Raw genomic sequence first — 13,875 nt, forward strand, 5'->3', positions numbered from 1 at the left:
TCCGCTTTGGGACTGGATATCCTCAACAACACCCTCAAAGGTGAGAATAATTACTAAAGAACCCCTGTAACCGCTTGGACCGCGCGCATGCGTATGCAGAAATATCCTCACACTATATGTATATTACTACACTATACCCCTAAAAAGGACTGCATATCGAAATGTGAATATCTTTCAGAGGGCTAATATGCAAAAGTAGCACTGCCTGGGCCCTGTTTAAAGAGGGGGAGACTCCTCCAGAGGCAGTTCACAGCAACTCATTTCTTTCTTCGGGAGAGAGCAAAGGCCAAGGGGCGAAGCGGAAGAGCGAGGCAGCGGGTGACGTCACCATCCTCCAGGGTTTCCCGATCGGCGGCGATGGCGGCCAGGACGGCGGCGAGGTTCGTGCAGCGCAGGCTCCTGTCCTCCGGCGGCAAGGTCCTCAGCGAGGAGGAGAAGGCCGCCGAGAACGTCTACATCAAGGTCCAGATTTCTCCCCTCCCTCCCTCCCTCCCTCCCTCCCTCCCTCCCCCACTCTAGTGCGGTACTGCGGCCTTCGGTTTCTGATCGGGGACGCGATTCCTGCAAGAGGCGTGTGTGTATGCGACTGGTGATGCGATCTGAGGACTCGGCGTCTAGTTCCGCAAGTGTTGGAAATGGCTCGTGGTGCGGTCTCTGCGCGAGCCGCGTGCTTCTGATGACCTCCGCGCGTGTCGGGACTTGGGGATTTTTTTTCTAGGGTTTGCTTGTTGTAGTTTAGTTCCAGGAAAAGGAGTGCACTGGTGACTGGGGTTATGTTTTGGTGCAAACGGTTGCTAGTTCCTGACCTTGGAATAGTTACCTGTGGCCCTGTTGCAGTAGAGCGTCGATATATGTGGTTAAATTGTTGATTACCTACCCTTGCCATGCCTTTGTTCTTGTTAGTAGTTTTGGTTCAGATGCATGGTACTTGATTATGTGATGTCTGAAATTGTGGATTGTTTAGCTTTTGGAACTTGTTCATGTGCAATTGTTGCCTGCAATGATCCACCCTGCTTTTGCTTGAGATTGTGGAAGCATGATGTTCATATGAGCTTGTTTACATTCCTTTATGTTAAGGCCTTAAGGTCCTTAATTTTTCTAGCTATGAAATCATACATGTTATAGTGTTGTAGTTTTTCCATCAGCTATGTTTATTTGCTCCATCTTTTACTGCTGTTAGGGAACACCACTATTTATATGTGTAATTTCCTGTTATGTTTTTGTGTGCCTGATCAGTTTCCTGCGGTTTGAAAACTAATATTAAAATGGATGCTTATTTGTATTGTATCGGGTGGATAAATAAATTGTGATGGTGTGATCTGCATAAGCATGTTTTCTGGAATCATGGATGTGAACATTGTGAATGTAGCGGGTTTTCACTTATAAGCCTTAAACCATTAAAATTATACTAATGCTTAGATGATTATACTGCTTGTAATATTTGAGTTCTGATGCACCCTGCCTACCTGTCTGTGTGAGCTTTGTGCTCATGATGACACCCGCAAGTGTTGCGACTTGGGCGCTTAATCTAGGTTGCCTTGTTATACTGATCAATGTGGTTATGTGATGGTGTATACTGTATACTGCTATTTATTGGTGACATGGATAGAGTCCTGCCCCAACTTGAACTTATAGGAGCTTTGGATAGGAGCGCTTGGAGACTAGCTATCAATGTGCCTGAACCTTGAACTTATTTCTTTCGGGTTTCATCTCTAGCCTACCCCAACTTGCTTGGGAAAAAAAGGCTATGTTGTTGTTGTTGTTGTATGGATAGAGTCCTGCACCCCTGATCAAGTGACACATCGATTTATGGTGGCTGTCTACCTGTCCATAGTAGTAGGTCCTGTTGGTGCGCATTTGTTTGAGATGTATGCTTATTGTGTTTTCAGGATCCTAGCTTAGATTGTGGGTTGCTTTTGCTTCTGGAACTTTGAAGGTCACTCTGTTAGTCATTGTTTCTGGAATCATGAATCTAGATACTTTCCTTACTTTATATCTGGAGTATTTCACCTAATTTCCTCTGCAGTCTTAGGCCCAGGTGGCATTTATCACACCTAGTTGCCTAGCTTCATAATAATTCTGCAAAGCTTCCACATAATTTCCTTTGGATATGTTGTAGTATAGCAGGTTTTCACTATTAAGTCTTAAGCTGCAGGAGTTATACTCTGCATTGCTACTGCTTAGACAACTGCAGTGCTTATTATATTAGTATTTTGATGCCATCTGTTGGTAGGAGCCCATTACTCATTTGAGCTCTGCTAATGTTTTCTTTAGGATTTTTTTTTAGGTTGTCTCCATATAGTGTAGTTTGAGGAGGCAAGAGTATACTGGTCAACTGGTGAATGAGATCATGTCATTGGCTGTATACATGTTGTTTGTTAGTGACATTGAGATAGCATTTTTCATCCCTGGTCAAGTAATACACTGTTTAGTCAAAGTAATACACCATTTTTCATCCATTGCTTTCTGTTTGCGGGCGCACATGTCTTTGAGATGCATTCTTATTTATTTTTGCAATCATGACTGCAATAGTGGGTTGTTCTTTTGCTTCTGGAACTTTGAAGGCCACGGATTTTGTAAGGTCCTGTTATATTGTTTCGTGATTGACTCATGGAAAAGCATATACATTATTTTCTTCTGAGTTTTGTTCCATCACGGTATTAACAATCAAGATGTTTGTGTATTGTGGCAATTTGTTGGTATATTACTGCACTGTTGATGCTTGTGATTTGCTTCTGATTATACAATTCATTGCCTGACTCTTTGCAAAACTTCTCTCTCACTCTATGAACTTATTTTCTGTTATATCATGGGAGCTTATAATTTTGTTCTGAGTTCTTTGATTCTATCTAGAGTTTAAGTTAGTTTAATCTCCTACTTTTTGCTTATGTAGAGGAATAGAAGTAGTGATGAGTCCATAATTAGGTGATACAATTAGAGTGTTCCATAAGCTTGAGAATTTCTAGTATGCATGTGAAATTTGTTTATTTGTATACCTGACCTGTAGATAGAAATTATCATCGAAGATGACTGCAGAACTGCAGTGAAATACTTGTGCATTAAACTCAATCCAGATAGGCTTGTGTTACATAATGAATTAAAGAATTGAATGCTTCACTGTCTTTAACTGTAGAGTGTTTATACGCTGCAGTGCAACAAAAACCTTGAATTTGACATGGCATGTTAATTGCTCAAGTGGTGTCTGGATATGCTTTTTCATTGCCTCTATGTACCTTTTTTTCGTGTTTATTTCTGACTCTTAATACTATTATTGTCTTGATGCTATGATAATAACACCCAGTAAATTGTGTTGTCACTGCAGAAAATGGAACAAGACAAGCTGGAGAAGCTCGCACGCAAGGTATGAAACACACATTCTCTCTAAGCATTAAATTGGGCAGCATTCCTTTCTTGCACCATCATAACCTTATATTTTGTTGATGTATTTTATGGGTAATGATGAATTCTTTTATATGGAATTATGAATGTATGAATTCTTTTACTTGGAATCATGAATGCTTCACTAGTATATATGTCTCTGGCTATGTTTGTTCTGCCATGCTAAGTAGGAATGCTGTATATGTTTTGGTGCTGGAGGTTAGGAACTCATGATGAAACTGTTTGTCGCTCTTACACAAGATGTAACATGATTTCAGGGTCCCAGCTCAGGAGAGCAAGCTTCATCAACCACAGGCTCTGCAGCAAGTGACGTGAAGGCCACGGGCGGGCCAACAGAGTCAGCATCTGCAGGTGTGTCGACTGACAAGAACAGGAACTACGCTGTCTTGGCAGGCACAATTGCTGCCCTGGGTGGCCTGGGTTGGTATTTCTTGTCAAAGCCTAAGAAGTCGGAGGAGGTTGTGGACTGAAGAGGGTTTGTGAATGGGATCTGCGGACAGTCTGCCTCATCAGTTTCACCCTGGTTTACTTTCTGCGCATAGACCTGCACCTTCTTCGTGGAAATAATTGTTGAAATGTACTCTGCACTACTTGTTCTGAGGTGGCATCATCGAACTTTGAAGTATGCACTGGAGACGCTCTGTAGTTTTCTCCCTTGTCAACTCGCAATGTTGTATGATGATCAGCTACATCGTTGCTGAAGAGGTTTTTGGGTACTGCTGTTTTTGAATCTATGGAACCTGTTGGCTCTAGTCTATAATCAGCAGTTCAGCACATACCTGTTGGCTCGAATCTATGGAACCGTTTCTGTGATACTGAATGAGAATTGACATAACACATGCGTTGCCATTTGCCTCAGTTTTGCCAGAATGATCATATCTTTGAATGCCATTTCTGTAAGAATGCAATGGTTATTTATACTTAAACTAGGATTTCTGTATTGGGATACGGTAATTGAAGTCGTGTACTGTGCATAGTTCGCGTACTGCAAATCTGGAAGAGCAGTCACAACATAAAACATAAGACAATAGGAGCAAGCTCTTTAACATAAAACATAAGACAATATGAGAAAGCTCTTTAACGTGGAAATTAAATGGAGTTGTCTAGATGACTAGGGCACAGATAAACTAACGACAGCCATGAAACAAACCATAGTAGCTTGCTTCAGACTAGTATGCTGCTAACACTACACATAGCAGCATATACAGAAGTTACCATTTTAATCAAAAAACTTGCCTGCCAAAACTGATGATGCTTCGTGCGTACATGCCACCAAACCAACATCGAAAACACGTGAATCATTTCTAGGAGCAATGAACTGGGCCTGAGGCACATATGCTCTTCAGCTACTTATGTGAGCCAATTAAAAGCCTCAGCTATCAGGAATATAAGTCTTCAATTTAAGAATCTCTACCATTTTGATGATATGTAGCCCTCTTTCGTTTTATCTCTTTTGAAACTCGATAATTATTAATTTCTTAGAAAAGGTTTGGAAATACCTTTTTATGGATGGTTGAACTAAATCCTAAGCCTGCCCAGTGAAAAACTTCTAAAGGAATGAAAAGACCCTAAGGATCAGTGATAGTTCAAATGAAGGCCTAAGCATGAAACAGGCTAGACTCATTCTCTTCTTTGATAGGAACAGTACATTCATCTCTGATCCAAACCTGATCTTGTTCCAAATGTACACGCTTGGCTAAACTGGCTCATACAGATTTCTATATATAACTCCAAACAGGCCAAACGAACATTATATACATTTAGAGGAGAGCACACGGAACATATCACTCCGAGAGACATGCCTAAGATGCTACAATTAAAAACCTTCTGACAATTCTGTGTGAAATCACGATGTTTGCTCCTTATTTCTTTGCCAGATTTTCGTGGACAAAGAAGCCACAAGAAGCAGGAGGTTCCTTGATCATCCAGCATTTTGTAATCCTTGCATGCATACTGTTACCGAACTTTTTCCTCTTTCACAGGGTTAAACCTGGTAGCACAATTTCCCTGTGGCCACTTTCCTGTATCAATCAAAGCGAAGACCCAAAATTTATTTGCACGTTATGTTTTCCTGTAAGTGGCAAGCAAAATGTAAAGAGAAATGTGCATGAGGGGGGCAACGAAATGAAATAGGAGCAGTGCCAGGTAGCACACTGTACAGGGCATAAATGCGAGATGATAGCTAGTCTTATTCAAGCATGTGGATGGATGATTGGATAAGATCAGTATTTATTATGATGATGCAAGACAGCGGTACAAATGCAATTATGCGTAGGTTGTTGGAATGTGCTATTGAAACTGCACATTGTCCTTTTCCAGGATGTTCTCAAACCACACGAGCTCAAGAATGGCACTGGGGTTTCATCGCCACTGATGCGACATTGACTTTGAAGTGAGGCGGACAGTGAGATGGCAATTCCTCAAAAATTTCCTTTACCAAACTACTTGCAGTAAATTTTTCCCATCCTCCTCATATGTGCCAGACCGCCAGTCTATAAATTTGCCACCTTGATCTTCCTTCTCATCACAACCAACTCAAAGCACTTACTAGTGAGCAACTGCAGTGCACAGAGTGAGAGATGGCAACATCAATAGAGATCATGAACCCCCGCATTGAGGTTCTTGAGACTGCAGTCACCTCGGTATTCCAGCCAGGGAAGCTTGCGGTCGAGGTGATTGCAGTGGATCATGACACAAATCCGACACCACCAATCCCGATCTTGATTGCTTCTCCCAAGGATGCAGGAACATACCCTGTCGCCATGCTCCTGCATGGTTTCTGCCTCCAGAACCATTTCTATGAAGAAGTTCTCAAACATATTGCCTCTTTTGGCTTCATCATGGTTGCACGCCAGGTTAACTATTACTGCCTTCTAATGCATTTCACATGTATGTATAGTCCACATTGATTCAGAAATATACAAACTGCAACGGTTACAGCAAGAAACCAGCCTAGATCACAACTACCAAATTTACAATGAGAGTTCATGTACAGACATGTTTCAGGTTCAATTGGTTCCTCCCATGTCTGTTGGCTGACATAAATCATGCAACTCTGTAATTCTATTGGCAGTATCATATCAGCATACTGGCCAAAGGTGACACTGAGGACATAGCTGCAGCAGCAAAAGTGACAGATTGGCTCACTAAAGGGTTACCGTCCGTCCTGCCCAAAGGCGTCGAGCCGAACCTTTCCAAGATCGCTTTGGCCGGCCACAGCCGAGGTGGCCAACTGGCCACACAGCGTTCTCTCTCGTCCTGGGGCATGACAAGACCAATCTCAAGTTCTCTGCTCTCATTGGTCTCGACCCTGTCGCCGGCACAGGTAAATATTCACAAATCTCACCCAAGATCCTCACCTACGAGCCGTCCTCTTTTGACATAACTATGCCGGTCTTGGTCATCGGCACCGGGCTGGGAGAGGCGAAGAAGAACATACTATTGTTAATTGCTATGGATCGACTAGATACTAATGGACCACAAGTAGATGCTTGAATTAAGATATAGGCATATCTTTTTTAGATGGAGAACCCATCTAAATGTGTAGATGGATTAGTGTTGCTCTTCCTAGTGTTGATAGTGGTGGAGATGATCATATATATATATATATATATATATATGAGAGAGAGAGCTAGATGGCTTGGCTTGAGTTCTACCCCTCTCCCCTCTATTTATACCCACTACACACATAGGGGAACCACACCCATAGTTTGGAATTTTTTGCCCACTGATCATAGGCAAAACCATTTGAGATTCAAATGGTTTTTGGCAAAACTTAAGAGTTAAGTTTTGACCAAACTTGAGGCCCAAGTTTCCTAGTAAAACTTGGGGCTTAAATGGTTTTAGCAAAATCATTTGAGTTTTGAGTTTTAGTGGTTTTGATCATAACCATTCATTTATATTTTAACGGCTAAGATCAATTCCAACATTCTCTCCCTTGATTGTAAGGTTAAAACATTATAAGTTTATTCATCAATAAAACAACATACAAAGATAAAAGAATCACAACGATCAGTAATGTACCGAGGGAACCTATTTACTATCGTACACCACTTTACATCAAAACAAACTTCTTTAACTTAAGAGCTCATATTTTATCATACATAATGGTACAGACTCACTCTATGATAAATAGTACACCAAGACAATAGATTACAATAGTCAATTAAGTACTATTGAATCAAATGACTATGGTTCCTATTACATCTCAAAATGAGTCCTCTTAGCTTATGGGGAGATGGTGTCTTTACGGTTCTAATTAATTCAAGATCAGAGGCTTTTCTACCAAACCCATGCTGGCAACATGATATCTGAATATACTGGGCGGTAGGCCTTTAGTAAGAGGATCCTCTAACATAAACTTTGTGTTTATGTACTTCAAACTTATTGTTTGATTTTGAATTATACTTTCACAACATGGTACTTTATGTCAATGTGTATGGCAGCACCACTTGACTTGTTGTTACTCGAATACAATACTACTAGCTGATTGTCGCAGTATAAAGTGAGTGGTCCTGAGATACTATCCACCACTCTTAATCCTGGGATGAAGTTCTTTAGCCAAGTTGCCTGTCCTGTGGCCTCATAACATGCTACAAATTCTGCTTGCATCGATGATGATGCAGTAACTGTTTGTTTGGAGCTTTTTCACGAGATAGCCCCACTAGCGAGTGTGAAGATATAACCTGACGTGGATTTCTTAGTATCAACACACCCCTCAAAATCAGCATCTGAATAAACCACAACTTCGAGGTTATCAGATTTCTTGTATGTGAGCATGAGATCTTTAGTGCCTTGTATATAACGCAAGGCTTTCTTAACGGCCTTCCAATGATCAATTCCAGATTAAAATGTGCCACAAGCGCCATTATGATTCTGAATGAGTCTTTTGAGGAAACAGGCGAGAAAGTTTCACTGTAATCAATGCCTTCCCTCTGAGTGAAGCCTTTAGCCACGAGTCTGGCCTTAAACCTTTCAATATTGCCCTTGGAGTCATATTTTATCTTGTAGGCCTACTATTTTGGCTCTTTCGGGAATTTCAACTAAATCCCAAACTTTATTTGTACTCATAGACTTCATCTCTTCTTGCATTGCACTAAACCATTCAGAAGCATATTCACTATGCATGGCTTCTTTAAATGATGTGGGATCATCATCCAGTGCATACTCATCCATATCTTCAGTCACTTGAGTGACATATTCACTTAAGATTGCAGGTTTCCTGATAACTCCTGATAACTCGCTGTGATATCCTTAATGTATTATCATTAGGCATCACAGTTTGAGGGTGTTGAACATCTTCACTAGGAAGATCATTAGGAGTAGCTTGTGAGACAACAATTGGTGTCTCAACTGGTATTATTTCAACAACCCTTTCATTTGAGGGTGCAATCTTAGTAGTTGGAACAAAAATTGGTTCTTGAATAATAGGCATTGGGACATAATCCCGCTTTTCTTCAAGATCTATTTCCCGGGGTGTTATTTCCTCTTTCATCATTTCACTTTCCAAGAACACTGCTTGTCTTGTTTCAACTAACTTAGTGAACTGATTTGGACAGTAAAATCGATATGCTTTAGACTTGTCAGGATATCCAATGAAATGACAACTGACAGTCTTTGGGTCTAATTTACCCATATTAGGATTTAAAACTCTAGCTTCAGCAGGACAACCCCAAACATGCAGATAATTCAGGGTTGGTTTTCTCCCGGTCTATATTTCATAAGGTGTTTTGGGCACTGATTTACTGGGAACTTTATTTAAAACATGACAAGCTGTCTTAAGAGCTTCCATCCATAAATTGATGGGTAGAGTGGAGTGACTCAACATACTTCGTACCATATCCATAAGAGTGTGATTACGCCGTTCAGCCACTCTATTTTGTTGTGGTTCACCTAGTGCAGAGTACTGAGCCTTTATGCCATTTTCCTGTAAAAACTTAGCAAATGGACCAGGAATTTGGCCATAAGGCATATGCCTCCCATAATACTCTCCACCACGGTCAGACCTTACAATCGTTATCTTTCGATCATGTTGGTTTTCCACTTCAGCTTTGAACAGTTTGAACTTGTCCAATGCTTCAGCTCTTTCTTTCATCGGATAGATATAACCAAAACGGGAGCAATCATCAGTGAAGGTTATGAATAAATCAAAACCATCCACTGATTTAACATTAAAAGGTCCACAAATGTCTGTGTGGATTATCTCCAAAACCCCTTGGCTTCTATTAGCGCCTTTCTTAATTTTCTTGGGATATTTTCCCTTGATGCAATCTATGCATTTTTCATCATCAAAAACCAAGGAGGGGAGTATATTTTCTTTAATGAGACGTTCAATTCTCCCCCTCGAAATATGGCATAAACGATAGTGCCATAATTTCGAAGAAGTCTCATTATCGTCTCTTTTACGCTTATTATCAAGAGTGGACATAATATTATTTATTGGATCACTTATGGAAATAAGATAAAGCTTGTCTTGTCGGATGGCAAGACCAACATTATTTTTATTATACATAATTATATATTTTTTATTTCCAAAATTACAACCAAAACCATCATCATCCAAATATGATACAGAAACTAAGTTTTTTTTCATGGATGGTACATATAATACATTATTTAGTTGAAGCTCAAAACCAGTATGTAACAAAAGTGTAAAAACACCAATCGCTTCAGCTTCAACTTCAACTCCATTTGCCACCCTGATTTTTCTTTCCCCTTTTCTTAGGGTCATCTTAGTAGCAAATCCCTGCAAAGAATTAGCAACGTGAATAGTTGCTCCTGAGTCAATCCACCAAGTATTGATGGCATAATCAACATACAAGGACTCATCTACAAAAGTTATAATATCATTACTTTTCTTATTAAGCCACCTCATAAAACCAATACAGTCCTTCTGGAAGTGTCCAGGCTGGCCACAGAAATGGCATCCTTCTTTCTTTTCTTCACTTCCAACATCGGTGTTGGCATTTTGCTGGGGCTTTTGTTGTGGCTTATTCTGCTTGATTTTCTTAGAACATTGCCCCTTATTTTTAAATTGAGTATTCTTAGGCTTTATATATTCATTGACAAACCTTCTGTGTTGTCGTCTCTGAGAGGCCTGAAATTGACCAACATGTTCAATCCTCTCAGCCTTAAGCCTTTCTTCCTCTTGTACACACATGGCTATCATTTCATCAATGCTCCACTTGATTTTCATTGCATTATAGTTGATGGTAAATGGAGAAAACTCCAGGGGCAAAGATGACATTATAAAATGCACAAGAAAGCCATCAGAAATTTCCATTTCTAACGACTTAAGTTTAGCAGCCATGTGACATTTCTTCATAATAAGCTCTCTTAAGCTTCCATTTGGATTATATTTTTCTTCTACAAGCCTCTTTATCAGAGTGCTTGCATAGATTTTTGAGGAACCTTTGAACTGATCCTCAACTTTGCTAAGATACTCCTTAGCACTGTTTGAGTCCAGAATAGCGACTCTGATACTTTCAATGATGAAACTTTTAATTATCATGAGGCACTTTCGATTTGATGGCTCACATAATGCCTTTTTATCATTATATTCTTTTAGGAGTACTTCATAATTTTCAGAGCCCTCCTGTGGCTCTTTAGGAGCATCATTATTGAGAGCATAATCGAGATCCAGCAGAGCTAAATTGATCTCTAATTTTTCTTTCCATGAAACATAATTGCTCCCATTAAGTGGCTCAATACCGTTTATCAATCCGGTAATATGAGCATAAGATGCTGCATCGAAAACATAAGGGAAAATATTAGTGAGCAACATCATAAACTACTTTTATTGATCAAATTCAAAACAGCTTTGGCCAGAATTGAATAAGAGCAATAAAATTTTGCGAAAGTTATTCATTCATCAGCTTTGGCCAGAAAAATGAATAAAATTCACACTTTGTTTTATATACCTCAAAACTTCTTTTATTAATCCAATCCAATCACCTTTGGGCAGAAAAGATTGGAAAAATAAAATTTTGTGAAAATTTATCCATTTATCAGCTTTGGCCAAAAAAAATGGATAGAACCCACACTTAAATAGAGGCATAAAATTAACACAAGTTATACAAAGTTAATGCAGCGGAAACATGTATTAAAAACATAATAAAATAACTTAAATGAAAACTTATTATTTGCATGAGCAAAAATAAAACATGAATAAAACTTTAATGGTAAAATGCCCAATATGTTTATATGTGCAGCCCATGACTAAAAGGAAAAGCTTCGTAAAATAATCAGAAACTTAAACGAAAATTTGGCCCACTGTACCAAAAAAAAAACTCAATACTGTATAGCCCATTAATCCAAAAGGATAACCCTAACCCATTCCATTCTTATCCTTATCCTCTCTCCTTCCTCTCAACCGGCAGCGGCAGGAGGCGCGGGCAGCGCAGAGCGTGCGGGGTGCAGGGGCGCACGCAAGTGCGCGCGGAGCCGCGGGAGGCGCGCGAGCAGCGGAGCGCGGGTGCGGGGCAGCAGCGAAGCACGCGCGCGCGCGTGCGGGGCGGCGTCAGGCCGTGTGGCAGTGCGGGGCCGCGCGGGGCGCGCGCAGAGCGGCGCAGCAATGCCTGCGTGCATGGCCAGGGGAAAGGGCAGGGGTTGCTGCGAGCTCCGCTCGCCGGGGGTGTGTGCCTCCTTTGCAGGCGCGCACCCCCGTCGAGCATGGCTCGACGGCGTCCTATGGACCCTGGTCGCGTGCAATCCACAGCGGCACAGGGGACCAGGGTCAAGCCCCAGGGTGAGTCCCTTATGGAGAATTACGGCCATGGCTCCACCATGGCATTGGAAGACCACGAAGGCAGCCACAACCCTAAGGTATGTGGATTCGCCCCTGTTTTTTATACTTAGCTTTAGGGTTAGGGTTCTAATTTACAAAATTTCCCATATCCCTTTCCTATGCATGCAACCTGAGAACTTGAAAAGCACACACATACATCAATGGTACATGCTTTTGGGTCTAGCAGTAACACAGAGTGCATGAACAAGATGAACATAGGCTTGAAATAAGCAAAAAATTACTTGGACAGTGAACTAATTGAAACAAAATCATCATGAATTGTATCAATTAAAACATTATTATGCTAGACAGTTAGCTAATGGAAGCATATTCAGCATGAGTTTCATGAATTGGAGCACAATTACATGAAACCAATACCATGAGCATGCACAAGAATATGAATTGGGCACTAGAACATCTAGAGAAACATGAAAAACACATGAACAAGGATCCAAAAGGATCTAGCATGGCTCTGGTGCCACTGTTAATTGCTATGGATCGACTAGATACTAATGGACCACAAGTAGATGCTTGAATTAAGGTATAGGCATACCTTCTTTAGATGGAGAACCCATCTAAATGTGTAGATGGATTAGTGTTGCTCTTCCTAGTGTTGATAGTGGTGGAGATGATCAGATATATATATATATATATATATATATATATATATATATATATATATATATATATATATATATGAGAGAGAGAGAGAGAGAAGCTAGATGGCTTGGCTTGAGTTCTACCCCTCTCCCCTCTATTTATACCCACTACACACATAGGGGAACCACACCCATAATTTGGAATTTTTTGCCCACTGATCATAGGCAAAACCATTTGAGATTCAAATGGTTTTTGGCAAAACTTAAGAGTTAAGTTTTGACCAAACTTGAGGCCCAAGTTTCCTAGTAAAACTTGGGGCTTAAATGGTTTTAGCAAAACCATTTGAGTTTTAGTGGTTTTGATCATAACCATTCATTTATATTTCAACGGCTAAGATCAATTCCAACAACTATTCCCTCCCTGTGCCCCAAGGATGTCAACCACAGGGAGTTCTACAACGAGTGCAAGGCACCTTGCTACTACTTTGTGACCAAGGACTATGGGACTTGATGATTTAAACAACAGTCAGGTGCTTGCTTTTTCATGTTTCCAAAATAAATGCCAGCTGCTGCTGCTGTATGTTCTTTCCTAAGTCCAAATCATGATGAACTGAATAAAAAAGGAGAGAGTTACATCCTAGAACTCTGTATAAATGGTAATAGCAGTCTTTACCCCCAAATCTATTTGAATATGTTTCCTTTGGTATTCAATAAAAATGAAATCATCCCAGTATTACTTTCAAAGAAGAAATATGACAATTTCTTGTTTCCTCTGGCATCCATTGGCAGCAGTGTTGGAAACTGCAGTATTTGCATCCCCCTCAAATAAACACAGTTCACCGGTTCTCTTGTGTCAGATAACATATGCACTCCCATTATCTTCTAGATTGCGCACAAAGACACTGCAATTCCAAGTTGCAAACGAAGCAAAAAATTTACCAGATCTCCAGGGGGGTGGGGGGTGGGGTCGTGGCGGATGCAGATTTAAAACCTAGGGGGGCTTGGTTTTCCTTTCTCGTCTCCACTCATTTCTTCTTTTGTTCTTAATCTTTTTTCTCTTTTCTTCTCATCTTTCTCCTTTGATTTTAATGA

At 40.5% G+C, this 13,875-nt stretch overlaps 1 protein-coding gene and 1 pseudogene across 1 annotated transcript; both read left to right on the forward strand.

Annotated features, from left to right (window-relative positions):
* The first annotated feature begins 238 nt into the window (after window positions 1–238).
* On the forward strand, window positions 239–4,254 carry LOC120671518 (uncharacterized protein At2g27730, mitochondrial-like). The gene is made up of 3 exons (XM_039951876.1): window positions 239–462; window positions 3,323–3,361; window positions 3,657–4,254. The coding sequence occupies exons 1-3, from the start codon at window positions 358–360 to the stop codon at window positions 3,867–3,869; spliced, it is 357 nt and encodes a 118-aa protein (XP_039807810.1). The 5' UTR covers window positions 239–357; the 3' UTR covers window positions 3,870–4,254.
* Window positions 4,255–5,928: 1,674 nt separating this feature from the next.
* On the forward strand, window positions 5,929–13,716 carry LOC120695196 (annotated as a pseudogene).
* Window positions 13,717–13,875: the final 159 nt, after the last annotated feature.

Source organism: Panicum virgatum, chromosome 2K, assembly GCF_016808335.1.
Source record: "Panicum virgatum strain AP13 chromosome 2K, P.virgatum_v5, whole genome shotgun sequence".
Taxonomy (NCBI): Eukaryota; Viridiplantae; Streptophyta; class Magnoliopsida; order Poales; family Poaceae; genus Panicum; species Panicum virgatum.

Coding starts and splice junctions, on each gene's coding strand:
- LOC120671518 (XM_039951876.1), top strand. CDS start 358: ATGGCGGCCAGGACGGCGGCGAGGTTCGTGCAGCGCAGGCTCCTGTCC. Junction 463..3,322: donor CCGAGAACGTCTACATCAAG/GTCCAGATTTCT, acceptor TTGTCACTGCAG/AAAATGGAACAAGACAAGCT. Junction 3,362..3,656: donor TGGAGAAGCTCGCACGCAAG/GTATGAAACACA, acceptor ACATGATTTCAG/GGTCCCAGCTCAGGAGAGCA.